The sequence below is a fragment of the Pseudonaja textilis genome, chromosome 3, assembly GCF_049901715.1.
Source record: "Pseudonaja textilis isolate UNSWEBS1 chromosome 3, rPseTex1.2, whole genome shotgun sequence".
Taxonomy (NCBI): domain Eukaryota; kingdom Metazoa; phylum Chordata; class Lepidosauria; order Squamata; family Elapidae; genus Pseudonaja; species Pseudonaja textilis.
Genome location: NC_141992.1, coordinates 108,761,165 through 108,785,270, shown reverse-complemented (window position 1 = coordinate 108,785,270; position 24,106 = coordinate 108,761,165). Strand labels below are relative to the sequence as shown.

General features: G+C 40.6%; 1 protein-coding gene across 2 annotated transcripts in view; it reads left to right on the top strand.

The window, feature by feature from the left end:
• LOC113436464 (protocadherin alpha-5-like) overlaps positions 1-6,699 on the top strand; it is a 203,992-nt gene extending 197,293 nt beyond the window's left edge. For both annotated transcript variants that reach the window (XM_087930570.1, XM_087930569.1), the window contains exon 4: positions 3,773-6,699. In XM_087930570.1, coding sequence (XP_087786696.1) covers positions 3,773-4,083 — 311 coding nt within the window. In that variant the 3' untranslated portion in view covers positions 4,084-6,699. The remainder of the gene's footprint in view (positions 1-3,772) is intronic.
• The last annotated feature ends 17,407 nt before the right edge of the window (positions 6,700-24,106 follow it).

Genomic DNA, 24,106 nt, shown 5'->3' with positions numbered 1-24,106 from the left:
AACCAGTTTTAGAGAGGGGTGGGATTCTATCGGTTCGGGCCAGTTCTATAGAATCAGTAGCTCCGAAGAGCAGCTGACACCGAACCGGTTCACTGCGATGATCTCCTGGTCGTCTGTTTGCGCCCCCCCCACCTGCCCAGGCTCTAGGCTGTCCTTTATTTTCTGCTTTTTCCTCCTCAGCTGCTTTGCGCAGCACATCTGAGTGCCGCTTGTCAGCTGGAGCAGGTGAATGCTTGCCAGACTCGGTAATTTGTAAGTAGTGTGCATGCGTGTGCTGCGAACTGGTTGTTATGCCGGTAGGATCCCACCCCCAGTTTTAGACCAAAACTCAGAAAGGGTATGTAACATTTGAATGTCAATCTTTCTAGCTAGCCAAGAAGCCTTGCTGAATGTCACTCATCTTGGTCCCTTGTCATTAAAAGCTTACTTAGCTCTACTGCGTTATTCAATTATTTCTTCAAAGTACTGATCGTTGCATCCCAGCTGGAAGAACTCCAACAGAGGAATATTTCCTCCCAACAGAAGTGTAAAAAGCTTAAAACAACCCTTCCCCTTTAAGAAAGTCAATCCCCAGCAAAGTACCAGCAAAGAAAAAAAGAAACCCTTGAGCTCAAGTGACAGTAAGTCTGGGTGTACTGCCAAGAACCTTTAGCTGTTATAAGGGTTAACTGAAAGGCAGTTTCTGTAATCAAGGCAATAAAGATTAGGCTAGAAACAACACCAGAATGTTTCCTTCCCGCCTTCCTTACAGGATTAGTCCTATAAGTGGAAAAAAACATGAAATTTCTTCCAATATCTGGTTCTCCAAACTGCTTAGAAAGTTAACAACCGGTTCTCACAAATAGGTGCAAACTGGTTGAATCTCACCATTGCATATGGCCCAATGCTCAAGTCTGTAAAGATCCATCTGGATCTTGAGCCTATCTTCTAGGGTGTTAGCTATTCCTGCCAGCTTAGTGTCATCCGCAAATTTGGTAAGTTCCCCTTCTATTCCATCATCTAAATCATTTATGAAGATACTGAAGAGTACTGGGCCTAAGACAGAACCTTGTAGTATCCCATTGCTTACTTCCCTCCATGTAGACATAGATCCATTAAGGACTACTCGTTGAGTACGGTTTGTCAGCCAGCCATGTGATAGTGATGCTATCTATCCCACTTTTTTCTCGTTTACCAAGAAGTAGGTTGTGGTCTACTTTCTTGAATGCCTTGCTGAAGTCTAAGTATATTATGTCCACAGTATTTCGCTGGTCTACTAATTTAGAAGAATGAAATAAGATTGGCTTGGCATGATCTGTTTTTAACAAACCTGTGCTGACTGCTAGTTATTACTTTACTCATTTCTGGATGTTGGCAGTTATGTTTTTTTTTAATTATCTTGCCCAATGTCTTCCCAGGTATTGATGTTAGGCTGATTGGTCTGTAGATTCCTGGGTCTGTTTCCCTCCCCCCCCCCGCTTTTTTTGAAAATGAGAACCACATCAGCTCCTTTCCAGTCCTCTAATAGTTCTCTGGTGCTCCAGGAATTTTGAAAGATGTAGTACAGTGGTTCTGAAATGATATCTGCCAGCTCCTTTAGAATTCTGGGATGTAATCTGTCATGTCCCAGTGATTTGTATTCATCAAGATCAGACAGGTGTTCTCTTACTATTCGTTTTGCTTATTTTAACTTTTATTTCTAGAATGTTTTTTACCGTTATGTTTTTGGTAGGCTATAGTTTCTTTTTGCATGAAGACAGATGTGAAGAGTGAGTTAAGCAGCTCTGCTTTCTCTCTGCTGCTTGTTATTTCCTTACCGTCTTCTCTCTTTAGTGGACCGTTTCCTTGATTTTTTTTTCTTGCTATTTATATGATGGAAGAAACTTTTTTTGTTATCTTTGACTTTTGTTGCAAGTCTTTGTTCATTCTGAGCCTTTGATTTCCTGAGTTCATATTTGCAGATTCTGACTATCTATCATGTGTTGGTTCAAGATGTACAAATTCAACCTAAAAGCCTCTGCAGCCAATAACAGAGCTCTGGATCGATCTGTTATTGGTTGCAGAGGCCTTCAGGAAAGCCTTGCTGGCTATAGAAAAAATGGTCTGGCAAGGAAGGTGTTTGGGTGTGTGAGGCCTGCCTGCAACTGTCCAAAGATAAGTAGTAGGGCAGCTCCACCACCACCCAATCCCTACCCTAGCTTAATTTTTACCCGTGCACTCTGGAGTGGGTGGGGGTCTTAATTAGGGCTTATTTTGGAGGTAGGACTTATATTGGGTGCACATGTAAAAATCAAGCTAAGACTTATTGTGGGGTAGGTCATATTTTCAGGAAAATGTGGTAATAACAATAGCAATAGCACTTAGATGTATATACCGCTTCATAGTGCTTTACAGTACTTTCTAAGCATTTTACATAGTCAGCATATTGCCCCCAACAATTTGGGTCCTCATTTTACCCACCTCAGAAGTATGGAAGGTTGAATCAACCTTGAGCCTGGTGAGATTTGAACTGCCAAATTGCAAGCAGCTGGCAGTCAGCAGAAGTAGCCTGCAGTACTGCACTCTATCCACTACGCCACTGCGACTCTTAATAATTCAAATAAAACAGCTTTGATCTTTGTAAGGTAGTTTTAATGTGTCGTAATATTCAACCTACTGGACACAAGTTTTTGTGGGCTAGAATCCAGTTTGATAGATGCATGAGGTAGGCTTTTTTCAATATAAAATCAATATAAATATGAAATAAATATAATTCTTAATTGTAATTTGGCAATTCAAGTTGTAGATTTACTTTTTTTATTATAATTTGTCAAACAGAAACAAAAACAGAAAATAATATTTTAAAAACCCAACAGGGACGATAGGCAGATTTATGCACATATGCATGCCCCCTTTACGAACCTCTTAAGTAAAATCCATGGAAACCAATTTGTGACTAAAACTGTGAAAATTTGTAGCTGAGACAACTGTTTCAGGTAGAGCATTCCAGACTGTGAAAACAAAAATCATATTTTTTACAGTCAAGTTTAGATCGGTTTACATTGAGTTGATAATGGTTATTCGTGTGCGTATTATTGTGATTAAAACAAAAAATGTCATTTACAGGTAAAACATTGCTACGTACAATTTTTATGCAATGCCTAAGTCTGACCGCAAGTGATACAGTTCCATGTTATCCGAACCAAGAATTTCAAGCCTAGTAGTATAGGGAATTCTATTATGTGCAGAAGAGTGCAAAACTTTTCTCATAAAATACCTTTGTACTCTCTCGATTGTACTAATAATATCAGATATATGGTAGGGATTCCAGACAGTTGAACAGTACTCTATGATTGGTCTAATGTAAGTTTTATAAGCTCTAGTTAGCAATACAATGTTGCCAGAAAAGAAACATCGTAGAATTAAGTTTACAACTCTTAATACATTTTTAGCAATGCTGTTACAGTGAACTTTGGAGCATAGATAGTCAGAGATAAACACACCTAGGTCCTTATCAAAGTGAGGATCATCTGCTAGGTCAATACCACCTAGCTTATACTTGACATTCTGATTGCGTTTACCAATATAGAAGACAGAGCATTTATTAATTTCCAGATTTTTGAAAAAAGCATTAAGAAAATGTGATTTCTTTTTATTAGAGAAGAGAAATCTCACCTGTGGAAACTTGATATGTACCTGTAGCATCATTTTGACCCTTATTTGAAATAATTCTTAGAACACACTAGTGCAATTTACCTGCATGTATTTCTAGCTGAATAATATTTTAATGCTTTATTTAATTTTATTCCCCTAGAACCTGAAGCTGGTGAAGTATCCCCTCCAGTGGGAGCTGGCGTGAACAGCAACAGCTGGACTTTCAAATATGGGCCCGGCAATTCCAAGCAGCCAGGCCCAAGTGAGTTGCCAGACAAGTTCATTATCCCAGGATCTCCTGCCATCATCTCCATTCGTCAAGATCCACCAAATAGCCAAACTGATAAAAGTGACTTTATAACTTTTGGCAAGAAGGAAGAGACCAAGAAAAAAAAGAAAAAAAAGAAGGGAAACAAGGCTCAGGATAAAAAAGAAAAGATCAACAGCACTGCTGACAACAATGATCAGTGAGGGGTTTATACTGAACAATCGATTTAGCCAATTTTTGCAATTTGGAAGAACTCTCCCATGTAGCAACTCCCAACTTCTTCCTGTTAACTAATTTCCTGTATGTACAAGACTTCAAAAAATCTGCAGGGAATTCACAATGTCTTTTGCTTGACAGGTTTTGTCTTGAAAGCTTTATCACACCTGACATTAACTATTTTTATCCACCCTGGCTTATTTTCAGATTATAAAAAAAGCAGATCTGTTTCTTTTCTCCTACTTTGGAAAAGAAACTTTTCACAACATAGCCCAAGCAAAATTGGAATCTGTAACCCTATCCTGATGACATATATGGAGGTGGAGAGGTAAACAGTTTTGTTATTGTGCACCCTGTAGCTGATTGAAAACTCCTGTGCACTGATGGCTGGCTAGGTGATGCAAGGTCAGGTTAATATGATGCAAAAGCACTCGCAAAACATGAACAAATTAAGTTACTTGTTAAATTAATGTGCCCGGGGATCTAAGTTAAATTTGTGATTATTTTGTATTCCATCAGATGTATCCATGTATGTTTTGAGTGCAAGCTTTTCTATATTTTGTATACACACTCCAGCAAAAAAACAAAACAAGTTTAACTCAGACAACTCATATGAGAAACCATGAAGTATGTCTGCTTCCAAGCCATTGACCATATTGCCACAATAAGGCCTTTGATCTCCTAGCAAGGATGTCCCTCAGGGAACGTCTGCATGGCAACCTCCCATATCCTTGACTCACTACCGTAGAGCTAAACAAGGTGTGTGGAAAATCTCCCCTTGGGGGAAAAAAACACAAGTAACTTTGGAGAGTGGAGATTCCTTATTCAAATCTTGTGTGCAGCTGTGTGGATAGAAGTGTCTACAATCCAGATAAGTGAATGGCCCTCTGGGGACATTGTCCAAGGCTGTTAGGAAACCACCATGCTGACAAGCTCTCAAAGTTTAACAAAGGAATTAAGGGCTGACATCTCAGGAATGTAAATGACTGTGATGTTTCCTTTATGTCCTTGTTTCCACTCTATTTAACATTCCTTTGCACATAGCAACTCTGAAAATATCAGAGTATTTCCATAAAACATATGCAAAAATATAGAAGGAAGTAGTCTTATCCATGCTATTAGTGATTTAATATTTTATAAAGGGAGAATAACTGTAAATGAAAAAAATATAATGTCCTTTACCCCCAAACCGAAGTAAATTTACAGCCATTAGAAAATATAATTGCTGCTAATAAAGTGCTTTAGAAAAAATGCCTGAAACACTGTATTATATCTGCCAATCACCGCTTTATTATATCAGGTCACTAGATTGGGAATGGGGACTGCCTCTTGCATGCATTAAAGAAATAAAAGATTTTCTTGCTCTCATTTTGCTTTCCTTATTCTGCACTTTGAGTACACTCCTTTTGTAATAATAATAATCAGGGGAAGTGGAAATAAATTCTTTCTCACCAAGCAACTTTACTAATCTGCTAGCTCTGTTGCGTGTCTTGATGTATTTGCCTACATGATCTTCTTGGGTTTAGTTTCTCTAAGATTTTATGAATTTCTGACCCTTCAAATTATTGCTTATTATGTAAAATTAAAGTACTGTAAGTATGCAACATGCTCTTATAAGTATCCTAAAATATTTGTTCTGTGCTTATGTATGTGAATGTCAATGCAACTATTATCTAGTGTGGACATTAAGCTTTAGTAGTTGAATGTAAATCTGCTATTATTTTTTGTACATTTGTGAACAAGTGGAGTTGCGTTAATATTTTTAAGCACTGTTAGTAACCAGTTTTTGTGTATGATTTGAAACACAAGTAAAATACCTTTCTTAAATCAAGAAATCAGTAATTTGCAGGGTATTATTTTGAGGTCAGATATGAACTGTGACTAAACAGTAAACTAAACAGCAAAGAAAATAAATTTCCTGGATATTATATGCTGCACACAAAGCTGCCTAAAAATCCACAAGGAAGGCAAGAATACTCTATAAAATGTATCATTAATAAAATATGAGAAATCTATACAGGTAGTCCTCGACTTACAATAAATAGTTCATTAGTGACCATTCAAAGTTACAATGGCATTGAAAAAAGTAGACTTATGGCCATTTTTCACACTTATGATCATTGCAGCATCCCCATGGTCACATGATTTATATTTGGATATTTGACAACTGACTCACATTCATGACAGCTGCAGCATCCTGAGGTCATATGATCACCTTTTGCAATCTTTTGAGAAGTCAAATCAATGGGAAAACCAGATTCACTTACCTGTATTACTGATTTAACAACTGCAGTGATTCAGTTTACAAATGTGGCAAGAAAAGTGATAATATGGGGCAAATCTCACAACAAATTTCTCACTAACATAAATTTTGGGCTTAGTTGTGGTTGTATGTCAAGGACTACCTGTACTGTTACTATTAGAGAAGTGCATGTCTATTAATAACTGATAGTATTAGGTGTATCCATTCTTCTCTCAGCCAACATATTCATCAAACATTTCCTGCAGTTTTTAGATACCTTTTTTACCAAACTATTTTTACTGCCCAATTAGAATTCATAGCCATTTCCACTTTTTAAAAATAAATTAAGTATCTATTTTAATATAGTCTCTGGTGCCCTGTAATTTTATATTTGGCCATCTTACAACTTTCCTTTTTTTTTGTTTAAACAAATCCTCAGTGAGATACTTTTATGTTTCCTTTAATTGTCTTACTAGGCTTCCTTTTTCCTCACTTAAGATTTCAAGTTCAAATAACCTGAGTTGCTACTATGTGAGAAGTATCCTTGTATTAATTAAAGTTACCATAACATTGTATTTGTAATTTAAAGTGTAATTTCCTTGATGTTATGGCCATTTTTTCAAAATATCATGCTGTAACTTTTAGAGCATCTCTGTACCTTTGCATCTTCATGCTGAAGAAGAAGCCAATCTAAATCAAGACCCTGGCATTCAAAGGGCAGAAATGCTGCTGGTAATCCAATAGAACACCAGAACACCATGTTAAACGTAACATAAACAACATAACCTACTATAACATAGCATGTTTACACTAGTTGAACCTTTCAGTATCAACCTGTTCAGTAACATGGCCCTGCAAATCTGCACAATCTCTGTGTTGTTGTATATTCTTAGAGGACATGTAATGGTTATATATACATATTTATTACATTCATTAGCAACTTGTATTCTAGGAACTCAGTGCAGTATATATGCAAATTTAGCACTGTAACAGCACTAAGAATCCTAGGAATTTATAGTACAAGGAATTAAGAGACTGATTGGCCAATCAGGGAGTGCACACTTGAGCTCTAGTGTCACACAAGTCTTCCTCCAGTATTTTAATCATGCACCACATGGACCCAATCTGTCATGTATGATGTTGCTTGCAGGCTACGTTCATGAAACCTCACTGGAAAGAATTAAAATTATTCTTCGGCCTACCGGTAGTTTGGGATTTTTCTCACATGTCCAGCACAAAGTTTTCTCATTTTATACAGTTTCTGCTTTCTTTTTAGATTATATAAATCTTACTATTGTTTTCCTATACTAATTTTTTGGTCATGTATGCTCAAAAATGAACCTGTAAGCCTAATCTGCTTTTTTTAAAAAGAAGAAGAATGTGGAACTGAACAGGATTTGTGTAGCAACATAGCAATATAGAAAAAAAGGAAAACTTTTTTCAATAGATTAAAAAATTTGAATTTAGATTTGATTTGTCTCCAGGAAGTACATATTAAAAAGGACCACTATAAACAATTGGAAAACCCTAAAATAGGGAAACTATATGCCTCATTAGCACAGCAGAAAAAAAGAGGGATGGCCCTCTTCATCAAAGAATCCTTAGAATCAAAACAAATTTATAAAGATGAAGAGGGGAGAATTTTGATAGTGGAAGTAATGATGAATTATAAATGGACACTATTAACAGTAATATATGCACCAAATTCTCTAACTAAGAAGTTTTTTTTATGAACAATTACATTTAAAAAAATTACAGAAACAGAATATGATAACATTTGTATTGTAGGAGACTTTAACACAATTGTTGATGTAAAATTAGACTACAAAACAAATGAAAAAGGTAGGAGAACTTTACCAAAGACCTTTTTTTAAATGACGGAGGAATTAGGAATTAATTGAAGGGAATTAAAACCAGAGAAAAACAATATACTTTCTACTCAAATATGCATAAATCTTGGTCGAGAATTGATATGATACGGATGTCACTGGAACTGCAAGAGAATATACAAGAAGTAGAGTTTGGGCAGACTATAATCTAATAAAATGGAAAGGACAAACAAGAAAACCAAGATGGACATTAAAGCAGTCAGCATTGGAAGATAAAGAGTTTATACAGAAAACAGAGAAGGAAATGGAGTTTTTCTTTAAAAAGAATAAAAATGGAGAAACGTCCCTACAAAATGTATGGGATACTGCCAAAGCATATTTCAGGGGATTAGCGATCTCCTATATAGGAAGGAAAAATAGGGAGAAGGAGAAAAGATGACAGGAATTAGAAGAATATAAAAGACTTGAACTGGAATTACAGAGAGACCCACAAAAAATAAATGACAAAAATCAAATGGAACTAGTAAAACATGAATTAAATATTCTAGAGAAAGAGGAATTGGCACAAAAAATTAAAGTAGCCAAACAAAACTTCTTTGAAAACACAAATAAGTTGGGGAGATAGTTGGCATTCAGACTTAAAAAAGAAAAAGAAAAGAAACTGATACAAAAGTTACAAGATGAGATGGGTACAATTTGACACAAAAATGAAGACAAGAAAAAATAAATAAAATAAATTTTATGAAAAACTATACAGCAAAGAAAACATACTTGAAGATAAAATTAAACAATATATGGAAGAAGCCACCCTATCCAAAGTGCTGGAAGAAATGGAGATAAGGTTGAATGAAAGAATAACAATGATGGAATTAACAGAAACAATTAAGAGGCAGAAAACAAGACACCAGGACCATGGCCTACCAGCAGAATTTTATAAATACCTACAAGAGATCTTAGATCCAACTATGTTTGAAGTCTACAACGAAGCATTGTTTGAAGCAAAGATTCCTTTGCAATTTTAATCAAAACCACTCAATATTTGCAGTACTAAAAAAGTCCCCAATGACACCATAAAATATTTAAAAAATCACCAAAGAGATACTAATCTAAAATGAGAAATAGGTGACTCCTGTTACAAGAGAAGATACCAGATGGAGTGGAGAAAATACAGTACATTTTAGAAATAAAATGGAAGTTACACCTTTTGTTCCCTGTCTTTTGTACATGAACAAGTTTAAACTGAGTCCTACGGTAATTTCCTAATGCTATCAGACCCAATTGGCCCTTGCTGCCCCCAAACAAAACCCCTCCTGCAAGGAAATTTCTTTGTAGTTTCTTTAAAGAGAGTCTTAAATTTTCAATGCTTTTTGAGCAGAGTTCTGTCCACATTTTATTATAACATTTGTAAGTGATAAATTATTCAAATTCTTTCACTACTTCCAATAGATACAGTAATAATTTTTTTAACTGTTTAACACCATATACTCTTCATCAAATCTATATAATAATCCAACTTTTTATGAAAATTTAATTCTCTGTTTAAGTCATAACATTCAATTTATCAAATACTCCCCCCCAAAATCTGATATTTTTTTCATTATCCAATAAAACGGGAAGAATATGTTTAAGGTTAGGAATGTTTCTCTTTCATCAAATTTGAATTCCATAGAATTATCCCTTCTTCCACCTTCATAAGTGGAGAATTAATTGTGAAGGTGAATGTTACTAGATATTATTAATACTCTTCTAATCTGATCAATCCAGTTCAGACTGTGGAAGGAGCTGTTTCTTCTTAGAATGTTGGAAAAGTTCTCCCAAACCTATTCTTACTTCCACCGTTGAATCCTTTGATGTCTTATAAATCAGTAGTCACCAACTAGTGGGCCACGGCCCACTGGTGAGTCCTGAGAAAATTTTGGTGGGCCGCAGAGAAATCTCACCCCCAGAGCACCCTCCCCAAGCAATTAATCCAGGCTGCACAGAAACACAAGGCTGCGCCACCCACATGGCCTGCGGGAACCCTCCCCGCCCACTCTCTCCTTGGCAAACTTGCCTGCTAAATTGCTATTTTTCCTTTTTTCCAACCATCATCTGTTCTGCTGTGCCGGGAGATTTAGATTAGCTAGGAAGCAGGAAATGGTTGGATTTCTTGCTTTCTAGCTAGTCTTTAGATCTTTGGCTCTGCTTTTAAGCACAGCTGAACCTCCCTTAGGACTGAAAGTTCTATTATTCAGTACTGACTCACGGCAAGCAAATTTTATGTGACAGACTGAGCTAGCCGATGGCAGATAGATAGATTTCTGAATGAATCTGTGATTCTGTGAGCAACTCAATCTTCCTGCCTGCTTTGCCTGATTTTGGGTAAAAGTTGCTCTCTTTTTTATAAAAAAAATCAATATTTATATAAATATTTATAATATTTACATAGAAGCCATGCCCAACCAGTCACATGACCACCAAGCCACACCCACAAATTAGGTCATACCCACAGAACCAGTTAGTGGTCCCTGGTATTTAAAATTATGAGTTTGGTGGTCCCTGAGGTACAAAAGGTTAGAGATAGTAAATATTTTAATAATTAGAAAAACACAAATTTAATAAATGTGGCTCTTGCTGTCAGTTTTAAATTATTCAGCCACAAAATCACTATCAGAAAGTTGCCCGTCTGACCAGAATAAAGAGCTAGAGACAACAATGGGAATACAGGTGACAAAAAAATTAAATACTTAGGAATTTGGCTAACTCCACAAAGCAAATCATTAAAAGAAAACAACTATGACAAACTTCTCCAACAATCCAAGAAAGACTTAGATTCCTGGAGTAAATTACAACTTTCCTTATTGGGCAGGATTGCTTTGATTAAGATGAATATTCTGCCAAAATTTCTATATTTATTCCAGACAATTCCAATCAAACTAAATAAATTTTTTTTTATGGAATTAAACAAGATAACGCTGAAATTTACTTGGCAGGGGAAAAAAGCTAGGATTAACATAAAAGCCCTGCAAGATTCGAAAAGCAGAGGAGGGTTAGCCCTGCCAAACTGGGAAATATATCATACGGCAGCCACACTACTATGGATAAAGGAATGGGTGAATCTAACCAACAAAAGAACACTAGTATTAGAAGGCCACGATATGCAGAAAGGATGGCATGCCTTTCTGTGCGAAACTGGGAAACCCAGGCAATCATATTTCCATAGGCATCTTATCAGGGACTCTCTATTAACTAATTGGAAAAAAGTACGTAAAAAACTATCTAAAAATACCGATTTGGCTATCTCCAATGGAAGCGATAGTACACCCTAATAATTTGGATATAACTAAAATGATTAAGTACAAAAATTTATTAGACCCACAAGGAAAGCTGAAAACATGACAAGAATTACAAGAGCGAGGAATTATAATTGATCAGTGGGTGTACCTTCAAATTCATAGTAGATACAAACAAGACATTAAGGAATTTGGAATCTACAATAAATTACAGACTTTAGACAAAATTCTATTAGGACCGAATAAAAAAAAAATATCTAAATTTTACAAACATTTTTTAGAAACAGAACTAGAACAAGAAATTGTCAAAGGAAATATGATTGCGTGGAGCAGAAACGTGGGTCGGAGCATTACCCTAGCAGAATGGGAAAGGATCTGGAACAGGAACATTAAGATCACGAAATCAGCAGCTTATAAAGAAAACTCATATAAAATGTTTTATAGATGGCACCTGCCCCCTTCGAGATTGGCGAAGATGCACCCCAACACGAGCCCCAAATGTTGGAAATGTCAAAACATAGAAGGTACCTACTTCCACATGTGGTGGTCATGCAAGGAAACCCAGAAGTACTGGCAAAAAATTAGGCGCTGGCTAGAGGAAATAACCAAGGAACAAATTGAGTACAAACCAGAGTCCTTCCTTCTAGGAATTTTTGATAAACAAATATCCAAAAAATCGAAGTATATTACAATCTATATCTTAACCGCGGCCAGACTGGCATTTGCCCAGTGCTGGAAACTACCTTCTATCCCCACTGAACTTATGGTTATTCAGAAAATTTTACACTGCGCCGAAATGGACAAACTAACTCAAGCATTAAAAAATAAAGAATCCTCAACCTATTATAACAATTGGAATCCTTTGTATAATTGGCTAAACCAAAGATAGATCACCTCTAGGAAAATTAAGGCCGAGGGCCTCCGAAGCAGAGATAAAGAAAAACACCGCCAACGATAGTTTTGAAGAAGAAAGGACCTTACAGAAAGTTGCCCGTCTGAAAGCTTTCAACTGATATGAATAAGAAGAATTTTATTACTGTAATTCCATAGCAATGCCTTTTACACAGATAAAAATGAGATTCTTTTTTAAAATTTCCTTCAAAATATTAGGTGCATTGACTGTTGTAGACTTCCAAAAAGCTGTAGCTTTTGGGTCAGTTTCAAAAGCAGCTTCTATAGGTGAAGTTAAGGATGGTGGTAGTTAGCTTTCTGTTATCCTTTCTGGTAGACAGAAGACATGCAGGTCTGATGATCCAAACAATAGTTAGCCAGTATAAAGAGGGTGATTCAGCCATCTTAATGAAAAGTACTAACACATGGAATAGAACACTTGGAAACTTGCTGAGAAACAGTCTTTAAAAAAACAAGAAAATAGACCTTCTTGTGTGTATGTGCGATTGTGGGTTTACTATTGTTGCTGTTGCTGTTCTGTACCCACAGTGTAGTAGTCTTGACTGTGTTTTGCTATGTTTGACTATTGGATCATTCCCAGGAATTTAGCACCATTAAAAATATTGTAATATATGCTCTATTCCAAATAATGCAGCTTTTATAATTTATAACTTGAGATGGTATCTACTCTTACTATACCCAAGTGTTTCTCCAGATCTTTTGGTGGGGCAGCACTATTACTTTTGTAAAAACTTAGGACCCACCCCTCTCCTAGAAGAATGAAATACTATTAAAAAGGCAGAATATTATATTTTTCCTAAAGGAAAAATGGAGAAACATGCTCTTGGAGACAGAAAGCAGCTTCCAAGTCTTTCTTAATAGCCCCAGCAGATGCTGAGGACAGTTTTTTGAAATGCAGATTTGGTAATCCAGTCAAGACAGGATATTTTGAAACAAAAGTAAAATGGTAGCATTAGAAGCACCCAAGATCCAACACAGGAAAAAAAAAGCCATTAAGCCACAATAAGAATTGCCTAACACCCTTTCAGAACATAAGCCCCTTCATTGCATCACCCTCAGAAACTTCAACCAAACAGCTCAGACAAACACCTAGGATTTGTACTTTCCCTATAGAGCCAGAAGATCTACTAAACCACTACACAATCCCTACATGGCCCCAGGGGAGTCTGACAACAGCCAATAGAATACATGTTCTTGCACAGGAACAGCAAGCCCAAGAGAACTTATAAAACCCAAGCACGCTCAACTCCATGTGGTCAGCTGCTCAGAACCCATGTGGTTCTGCTTTGTCATTAAACCATCTTTCCAATCAGTCTTCATGACTCCAGTGTCTTCCTCCTGGCTTGGAACTGAACCAGATGCATATTTCTTCCCACAATTTCTTGTTCCACATCTTTCACATTGTATTTGACCAGGGAAATACTGTGGACATAATATCAGCAAGGCATTCAAAAAAGTAGACCACAACCTACTTCTTGGTAAGCTAGAAAAAAGTGGGATAGATAGCATCACCACCAGATTGATTCATGTAGATGTAGACCCATTAAGGACTACTTACTCAGTCAGTAGTCCTTAATGGGTTTACATCTACATGGAGAGAAATAAGCAGTCACAAGATTCCATCTTAGGCCTAGTACTCTTCAATATCTTCATAAACGACTTAGATGAGGGAATAGAAGTGGAACTTACCAAATTTGTAGATACTAAACTGGCAGGAATAGCCAACACCCAAGATGATAGGATCTAATCTAACCCCCCACCCAAGCAGGAGACCCTACACCATTTCTGACAAATTTATTTTTTTATTTTTTTTATTTGGTTTGTCAATTGCCTACAAGATAATAGGTATAAGTAAAAACATAGTTATGAATACATGGATACATATAAGAAAAATAAAAGAAACAATAGGAGAGGGACGGTAGGGACGTTGGTGCGCTTATGCACGCCCCCTACAGACCTCTTAGGAAAGGGATGAGGTCAATAGTAGAAAGTCTAAGGTTAAAGTTTTTTGGGTTTGGGGAATAAACCACAGAGTCGGGTAGAGTATTCCAGACATTGACCACTCTGTTATTGAAGTCATATTTCCTGCAATCAAGTTTGGTGCGATTAATCTTGAGTTTGTATCTATTGTTTGCTCTTGTATTGTTATGGTTGAACTGAAGTATTCATTGACAGGTAGGACATTGCAATGTATGATTTTATATACTACACTTAGATCGGACCGAAGGCAGCGTAGTTCTAGGTTTTTTAGGTCCAGAATTTCAAGTCTGGTGGCATAAGGTATTCTGCAATGAGTAGAGGAGTGAAGAACTCGTCTTGTGAAATATTTCTGGACTTTCTCAACTGTGTTAATATCAGATACATAATGTGGGTTCCAGACTGATGAGCTGTATTCAAGTATTGGTCTAGCAAATGTTTTGTGTGCTCTAGTTATTAGTGTAATATTACCAGAGAAAAAGCTACGTAAGATTAGGTTAACAACTCTTAATGCCTTCTTGGCTATGTAATTACAGTGGGCTCTAGCACTTGGATCATTAGAGATGAGTACTCCAAGATCCTTGACAGAGTTTGGATCATCAACAAGGTCTTTTGACTATTCAGCCTGTATTTTATTTTCTGATTTTTTTTTGCCAATATGTAAGACAGAGCATATATTTGTTGAGATTTGAAGTTGCCATTTGATTGACCATTCTGATACATAGTCAAGGTCTTTTTGAAGGGTAGCAGTATTGTCTGTGGTGTTGAATAGCTTTACATCATCAGCGAAGAGAACGCAGTTGCTCTTAATATGATCACAGAGGTCATTTATGTAGAGTATGAAGAGAGTTGGTCCTAGAACACTGCCTTGGGGGACACCACTGTTGACAGGTACAGAATTTGATAGAACACATTTTGACCATTTGTTATCTGTTTGACAGGAATGCTTTTATCCAGTTATGCAGTTGTCCAGAGATACCATAAGATTTTAGTTTTAGGAGTAGTTTGTCATGTACCACTGGATCAAAGGCTTTACAGAAGTCTATGTACATTGCGTCTATTGCTTTGTCCTGATCGAGTGTGTAGTCCATATGTTTTTGCAGTGTAAGAGTTGCAGATTGCAGGATAGTTTTTTTCTGAACCAAATTGTTTATTAGAGAGTAAGTTGTTTGCCTCTAAGTGGAGGATAATGGATTGGTTAATAATTGATTCCATGACTTTACAGGTGACGCAGCATAAAGAGATTGGTCTGTAATTTTCAACTAGGCTGGGCTCTCCCTTTTTGAAGATGTGGATGACTGTGGCTTGTGACCATAGGTTAGGCAAGGAGCTGGTCCTGAAAGATTTTTCAAAGATTATGCTTAGATTATGCTATGGCAGTGGATAGCTTTTTAAAGAAGTAGGAACATATTCCGTCTGGTCCAATAGATAGAGATGGTTTTAGATTGCGTAGTGATTTTTCAACATTGTCTACTGTAAAATTGATATGTATTAGATCATTGTAGTTGTCTGTGGTTCGATTAGGAAAATACTGGGCATGATCCATTGCTGTTTACAAATACTGAGCCAAAGAATGTGTTAAAGAGATTGGCTTTAATAGTGTCGTTGTTGCAGTCTTTACCATTAGGTCCTTTCAGGAGTGGGATGGACCTTGAGTCTGTTAGTTTGTTGTTTACAAAATTGTAGAAAGTGCAGGTGGAATTGGTGCGCAGAAGGTTTTCTTCTTGTTTAATGTGATAATTGGTGCATTCAGTCTTTATCTGATGGCATAAATTTTTGTATCAGCTTTTGAAGTTGGCAACGTGACCAGATTTGTTTTTCCACCAGAGTGATCTCTTTTTGGATTGAAGCTTCCTTATTGTTATGGGTAAACTTTTTTTTCTGGTTTTTGGAGTTGTTATTGGTACATATAGTTTGATGACTCTTTTGACTTCAAGTAAAAATATGTTGTAATGGTCTTCAACAGTATTGCATCCAGTGAATAGAAATTGCCAATCAAGGGATGAGAGATCCTTGTCTATGAGATCATAGTTGCCTTTTTTGAATTTATAATTGGGGATCATATTGTTGATTTTTGTGTGGACGTATGTTGAGACAAAAGCCAATCATGCTGTGGTCACTGTTGGAAAGGGGTTCTTTAATTTGTATTCTGTAAATTGAATTCAAACTATTGCAGAAGATGAGATCGAGGCAGTTGTTAAGTCTAGTGTTGTTGGTTACTAGTTGTTCCAGTCCCAGGTTTGTTACAGCATTGTAGAAGGTTGCATGTATGGGTTCAGTTTTACATTCGTTTAGGGTTCGGTTAATGTGAGGTAGATTGAAGTCACCAAGAAAGATAAAAGTGTGTGGGCAGGATGTTGCCCATGTTAGTACTGAATTTAGCTTGTTTACATGTTCGATGTCATAATCAGGGGCTCTGTAACATAGTAAGAATCGAAATGTGATATTTAAGGACAGTTCACAGACGATGGTCTCAGGAAGAGCAAGCTCTTGGGGATCTTGGATGTTTTTTAGATGTAAGGATATTTTATAGAAGATAGCAACACCACCTCCTCTATGGATTTCACGATCTGATCGGTAAACATGATAGTCTCTTACTGTGGTAATGGAGTCAGGGAAAGATGCATTGAGCCATGTTTCACAGACAAATATGATGTCGAATTTAGCCATATTTAGCAAGAGGAGTGTTGTAGATTGAGCTAGACCAGGGCATGGATGCAACAAGACTTTATTAAAGTAATAAAGGACTGAACGTGTTAGCCCTGCCTGGAGCAGGCTCACAGCGAACAGCGGCTGGCCGAACCCTGCAGCTGGCTTTTATAGCCGGCTGTCGAGGGAAGCCAGCCAGTGAGGGGCAGCAAACGCCCCCGCAGCATGAACGGACCTGGGTGGGGACTTTGGCAAGTTCCAGGGACATAACACCCCTTCCCCCCAGATGCGAACACGCATAGTCATTTAAATAAGCGGGCGGTCTGTGCTGGCGCCCCGAGCGTCGTAACTCCGGTGAGTTACCAAGTGTCTCAGAGTTCGAGGAAGCCAGTAGGGTTGGTGATGAGGTGCAACCTCGCTCGGAGGTCTGCGCTGGTACTGGTGCAGTGCTTCTGGCCGGTGATGTCGTGGCCCCATCTGCTGGTTCAGGCGGAGGACCCATCGGGCAGTCCCGGTCTACTGCCTGCTCCCTTGGCTCGGGTGATGGTGGCGAAGAGCCTCTGGCATGGTCTTCGATGAGAGTTTGGTGAGGCACCTGGGGGCTGACCTGAGCCCACGATCCGGCGCTGGCGAGGGTACCCTGTCGCTTCCTTAGCTGGTCCAGGTGCCTTCTCCAGATGCGGCCGTCTTCCAGCTGGACTCGGTACGACCTGGGGCCGGTGATGGCTACTATCTCTCTTGGAATCCAAAGTGGGTCTCCGGCATAGTTCCTTGCAAAGACATGTTCCTGCAAGACAAAATCTCTGACCCCCCGTCATTGAAGCGAGAGGGGTGTCAGGGCAATAGTGAGGGTGGAGCCTATCCAACACAGTTCTTAGGCGTCTACCCATCAGAAGTTCAGCTGGGGATTTGTTGGTGACCATGCAAGGGGTTGAGTGTTGGCTTAGTAAGAAGCGGGAGAGTCTGTGATGCCAGTCTTCTTTGCTGAATCTGGCTAACGCTTCTTTTGTGGATCTAACGGCTCTCTCCGCCAGTCCGTTGCTGGCAGGATGAAAGGGGGCCGTGAAGATGTGTCGGATGCCAAGATTGGTGGCAAAGCGGCTAAATTCTGTTGAGGCAAACTGGGGGCCATTATCCGAAACTATGGTATCTGGTAGCCCATGTGTTATGAATAGGCGGGTCAAGGCCTTGGTAACCGCTTGCGTGGTGGTCGTGGATAGCTGGGCCACATCGATCCATTTAGAGTATGAATCTACGACCACCAAGAAGGTTTTGCCGTGTATTGGCCCCGCTAAGTCAATGTGTAGCCTTGACCAAGGCGCGTTGGCGCTCTCCCACTTTGTGGGGGTGGTGACTGGAGGGGATGGTCTGGATTCCTGACAGGGTTGGCAAGAGCTTACCCACTTGACGATGTCGTCGTCCAAGCCAGGCCACCAGACGTAACTCCGAGCCAACACCTTCATCCGGACGATGCCCGGGTGGCCCTCGTGTAGCGCCTCTAAGACTGGTGTGCGAAGCGAGGCCGGAATGACAACTCGGGTGCCCCACAACAGGCAGCCCTGTAAGCTAGATAGTTCCTGTTGACGGGTCTTAAAAGGTGTGAATTCGGCTGCGAGGTTAGAGTCCGGCCACCCCCTCCTCACCCAGTCCAGTACCTGGGCGATTGTTTTGTCCGTCTTGGATTTGGTGGCGATGTCGAGAGCGGTGACAGGAAGGTCGAGCTCGGTGACATCGAAGATGGCATGGACCGGGGCCGGGTCCTCAGCTGGAGCTGGCAGGGGGCAGCGGCTGAGGGCATCTGCGTGGCTTAACGTTTTTCCTGGGCGGTGGATGAGCTTGTACGAGTAAGCCGCCAGGAACAAGGTCCACCTCATCATTTTGGGAGACAACACTTGGGGAGTCTGCTTGTCTCCAGATAGAAGACCCAGGAGAGGCTTGTGATCCGTGATTAGTTCGAAGTTGTGGCCAAAAAGGAATTCATGAAATTTCTTTACCGCTGCCACTGCGGCTAAAGCCTCCTTGTCGATTTGACTATAGTTACGCTCTGTTGCTGAGAGCGTTCTGGAAAAGAAAGCGATTGGTGCCTCGGAGCCGTTGGGTAGTCTATGGCTTAATACGGCTCCAATCCCAAAAGGGGATGCATCCGCTGCTAGTACCAATGGGAGGTGTGGGTCAAATTGAATAAGGACCGCGTCTGATGTGAGCAGTGATTTGACTGCGCGAAAAGCGGAGTCTTCCTTGTGTCCCCAGTGCCAAGGTGATTTTTTATCTAAGAGTCTGTGTAAAGGCTCTGCTACTGATGCCTTGTGAGGTAGGAAGGACGCATAGAAGTTCAATAATCCCAAAAAGGCTTGTAGCTCGGCTTTAGTGGTTGGCGTGGGTGCCTCATGGATTGCCTTGACCTTGGATTCTAGGGGGTGAATGCCTGAGGCATCAATTCTATAGCCCAGAAAGTCCACCTGTCTAGTGGCAATGGCACATTTCTCCCTTTTTAATTTGAGGCCATGCTGTCTGAACCTGTCTAACACTGCTCTGACTCTCTGGAAGAGTTGGGGCCTGTCCCTGGCCGAGACCAATATGTCGTCAAAGTAGGGTACTACGCCAGGGAGGCCCTGAAGTATACGCTCCATGAGGGATTGGAAGTTGCCAGGGGCAACACTTACACCAAACTGGAGACGCCTGCACCGGAAGGCACCCCTGTGGGTCACAATAGTTTGTAATTCGGCTGTTTGGTTGTCAACAGGGAACTGTTGATACGCTTGTGACATGTCCAATTTGGCAAAAATGTTGCCGGGCTCAAAGGTATGCAATAAATGTTGAATGACCGGGACTGGGTAAGCGCTAACTTGTAGAAAGCGGTTAATTGTTGTTTTGTAATCCGAACAAATTCTCAGACTGCCGTCTTTTTTAAGGGGTGTGACAATTGGCGTCTCCCATTTGGCGAAGTCTGTCGGCTCAATGACCCCTTGCTTTAATAATTTATCCAGCTCTGCGTCCAGTTTAGGCCAAATGGCGAATGGGACTCTACGAGGTTTCAGCTGGACTGGAACCGCTTGGGGGTCAACTGCAAATGAGATGGGGGTACCGTTATAACACCCCAACTCATCGCTGAATACGTCTGAGTAGTCAGTGAATAAGGAGTCAGTGTCAGAAGCTGAGACAGCATGGACTCCTGTTAACCCTAGGCCGAGGTAGGGGAACCAATCAAGCCCCAAGAGACTAGGGAGGTTGCCGTTAACTACCACTAGAGGCAGGTGGCCTTTGAAAGCTTTAAAATTAACAAGGAACTTGCCTTTGCCGAGTACTGGAATGTCCTTCCCTTGATAGTCCCTCAAGGTGAGCTGGCACTTCTGGAGCTGGTTTCTGGATAGTCTGGGCTGGATTTTCTTGAGAGTGCTCCAAGAGATGATTGAGAGCGCTGACCCCGTGTCAACCTCCATACGACAAGGTTTACCTTCTAATAAAATGGAGAGTGTGATTTTACTAATAGAATGACAGGTGTGGTTAGCATGGTAGCAAGTATGACAATTTAGTACTTGCCTTTGGGGTCCAGAATGGGAAAAGGAAGGAACCTTTTGTGCTGAGTTGTGCGTGGCCTGGCAGACTCTGGCGATGTGGCCTTTTTTGTGGCAATTGTTGCATGTGGCGCCTTTGAATTTGCACGAAGCTCTCGAGTGAGGTCCGCCACAGGATAGGCATAGGATGATGTGTTTGGGCGCACTGTTGCTTTCTTGCCTGGTTCCTACCTGCGGTTGTTTGGCATGAGCGAGGCGGTGGATGTCTGTTTGATCGTTGGGATCATCTTCGTTGACCACCTCTTCTGAGTGGATGGTGGCACAGCTTTGTTTGGGAACGGGACCTTGAATCTCGGTGGCTGACTGTGTTGCCAGTTCTGCTGCCAAGGCCTCCTCGACGGCCTGGGAGAGGTTGAGGTCCTTCCTGGCAAGCAGTCGCCTTTGGAGGTGAAGGTCCTTGACCCCGCAGACGAGCTGGTCGAGGAGCATGTCATCTAAATAGTTCCCGAACCCGCAGTGGAGAGCTGCAGTCCTTAAAGCGGCCATGTACTGGTTGACGGTTTCCTTTTCAGCTTGCTTCCTCATCCGGAAGGTGAAACGCCTCGCGATCTGTGAGGGCCTGGGGGAGTAATGATTGGTGAGGATCTCCAGTAATTCTGCCCAGGGAACATTCTTTAACTCACGTGGGGCAACGAGTGCTGTGGCGGTATCAAAAACGATGGCTCCGCAATAACTGAGGAAGAATGACTTCTTTCTGTGCTCCCCAGCATCAGCCAGACCAATGGCATCGATGTAGTGGTTAAAACGATTTTTGTATGACTCCCACTTTTCTTCATCAGGCTTGAACGGTGGGAAGGCTGGGTTGGAGTTCATGTTGTGAACTTCTGCAGGTTACACTGCTGTGAAATCTCTCTGGGACGACAAATGGCCCTTCGTGCTCTTGTCAGACTAGTGACTTCAGCTCTTGAGAGGTTACACAGAATCTCTCTGTTCTCTCTGGGTTACGCTATGGTTCAGGCTGCAATGGTCGTTGGCAGCGTTATTTGAATTTCGCGCTCCTGGAGAGCGTAGGCGGTAATGGCTGACCGCAGCTGACAGTGATTTGAATCTCGCGCCCTGTGCTGGCGTCAGAGACTCCCGGAATGACAGCACCGCGCTGTACTCCGACTCGAATTCAAACGGCAGCCGTTTGAATTTCGCGCCCTTTTTGAGCTGAGCAGCTGCGGCTCGCAGCGCTTCACTTTCCCTGTAGCTTGCTAACTGAGCGGCTACAGACGCTCTTCCTTTCGCTTTTGCTGACCGAGCTCTCCGGCGGCGCGGCTGCGGCTCAGCAATTGAGTGATTTCAGCTGTTGCGGATTGCCTCTGGTAGCCATCCCACCCTCGTCGCCAGTGTTGTAGATTGAGCAATGAGAGGCTAGACCAGGGCATGGATGCAACAAGACTTTATTAAAGTAACAAAGGACTGAACGTGTTAGCCCTGCCTGGAGCAGGCTCACAGCGAACAGCGGCTGGCCGAACCCTGCAGCTGGCTTTTATATCTGGCTGTCGAGGGAAGCCAGCCAATGAGGGGCAGCAAACGCCCCCGCAGCATGAACGGACCTGGGTGGGGACTTTGGCAAGTTCCAGGGACATAACAAGGAGATTTGGGTATTTTATTCACAAGGCTTCTTGCATTGAGTAGCTTGCATTTAAGGCCAGTTGTAGTTGGAATTGAGGTAGTTAGGGGTGTGGATGCCTAGTTTTGAGTGATGGTGAGTTGGATGAGGTAGGGTTGGATGTGGAGTTGTGGGTTGTGTGACTTACTTTTGATAAAATCAGCACGGTAGTCAATGTAGAGATCCTTCTCTCCATTGTCTAGATGTCTTTTGAGTTCCTTGTGGAGTTCATGGGAGCGGATTCTGCAATCTCTTTTTGAAAGCCTCCAGTGATGAAGTTCCCACAACTTCCAAAGGCAAGCTGTTCCATTGGTTGATTGTTCTCACTGTCAGAAAATTTCTCCTTATTTCTAGGTTGAAACTCTCCTTGATCAGTTTCCATCCATTATTCCTTGCTGGCCTTTGGGAACCTTGGAGAATAGATTGACCTCTTCCTCTCTGTGGCAGCCCCTCAAATATTGGAGCACTGCTATCATGTCTCCTCTGGTCCTTCTCCTCACTAAACTAGCCACGCCCAGTTCCTGTAACTGTTTTTCATATGTTTTAGACTCCAGTCCACTAATCCTCTTGGTTGCTCTTCTCTGCACTTTAGAGTCTCAACATCTTTTTTATAGTATGGCAACCAAAACTGGATTCAGTATTCTAGGTATTCTTCACAGAAAAAGAAACTATAGCCCAATCTTAACATTAACATTATGTTCAGTGGTGGAATTCAAAATTTGCCACCACCGGTTATGTGGGCATGGCTTGGTGGGTACGGCTTGGTGGTCATGTGACTGGGTGGGCGTGGCCAACTCAACATGACTCACAGAAGATGAGGCAACACCTTGCTGTGAGTGATGTTGAGTTGGCCATGCCCGCTCAGTCACTTGATCAATGCTGCAGAGACAGGGCAATTTCCTATGTACCTGCTGTGTGTGTATGCCTGAGAAGGAGGAGAAGACTTGCTGAACTTTTCTGCCTTCTTTCGCAGCGGAGGTGCTTGAAAAGCAGTTCCTGCGGTCTGTCTGTCCCCACCACCACCACCATGTCAAAGTACCTTAAAGGTTCTGTTGCCTTCCAAGTAGCTCCGGTGCAAACAGAGGCAGAAAGGTTTGGCCAAGTCTTTTCCTCCTACTCGGGCATACACACAGAGTGGGCACACATCTCATGGTGCCAAAGGGACTCACCCACACACTGTCTTGTTGCAGAAGGTTCCAGCCTCACATGTACACATTCTGTGGGTTTGCCTGAGAAGGAGGAGAAGACTTGCCTAACTTTTCTGCCTCCCTCTCTGGCCAAGCAGGTGAGCAGCATCACGTGGGGCAAGTGCTAACCTTGAGGGTGGAAAATGCCATCTATAAAACATTTTATAAATATTTTCTTTGTATGCAGTAGACATTGTTAATTTATAATTTCTATCCCATAATTTCTGCCATTGATCTAACTCAATCGAATAGCCAAAGTTTTTAGCCCATACTATCATTGTCTCTTTTACTTGTTCCTCTTCCATCTTGATACAAAAAACTATATATTTTCTTTATTAATTTTTCATCTGTTCCTGTTAATATCTGATCTAGTTCTGTTAATTCTTTATTTAAACTATACATTTTAACATCCTTCTCATATCTCAATTGTATCTGCACATATGACCACCATATTATCTCAATCCCTTGATCACTCCATTCCTGTTTAGTTTTAAGTTCCCCCTTTTCATTTAAAATATCTTTATCTGGTAACATTCTCTATATCAATAACGTTTGGATAAATTAGTGCCTCCATTGTGGAAATCCAGAACGGTATTTTCAAATAATGTTGTTCTTTCATTTTCTCCCATACTAATAATAATGCATTCCTAACATAGTGTCTTTGGAAATAGCTATATATTTTGTTTTTTCCATACCATAAAAAAGCATGCCAACCTAGATCAAGTTCATGTCCCTCCAAAGTCAGTAGTTTTTTGTTCCTCAATCCAATC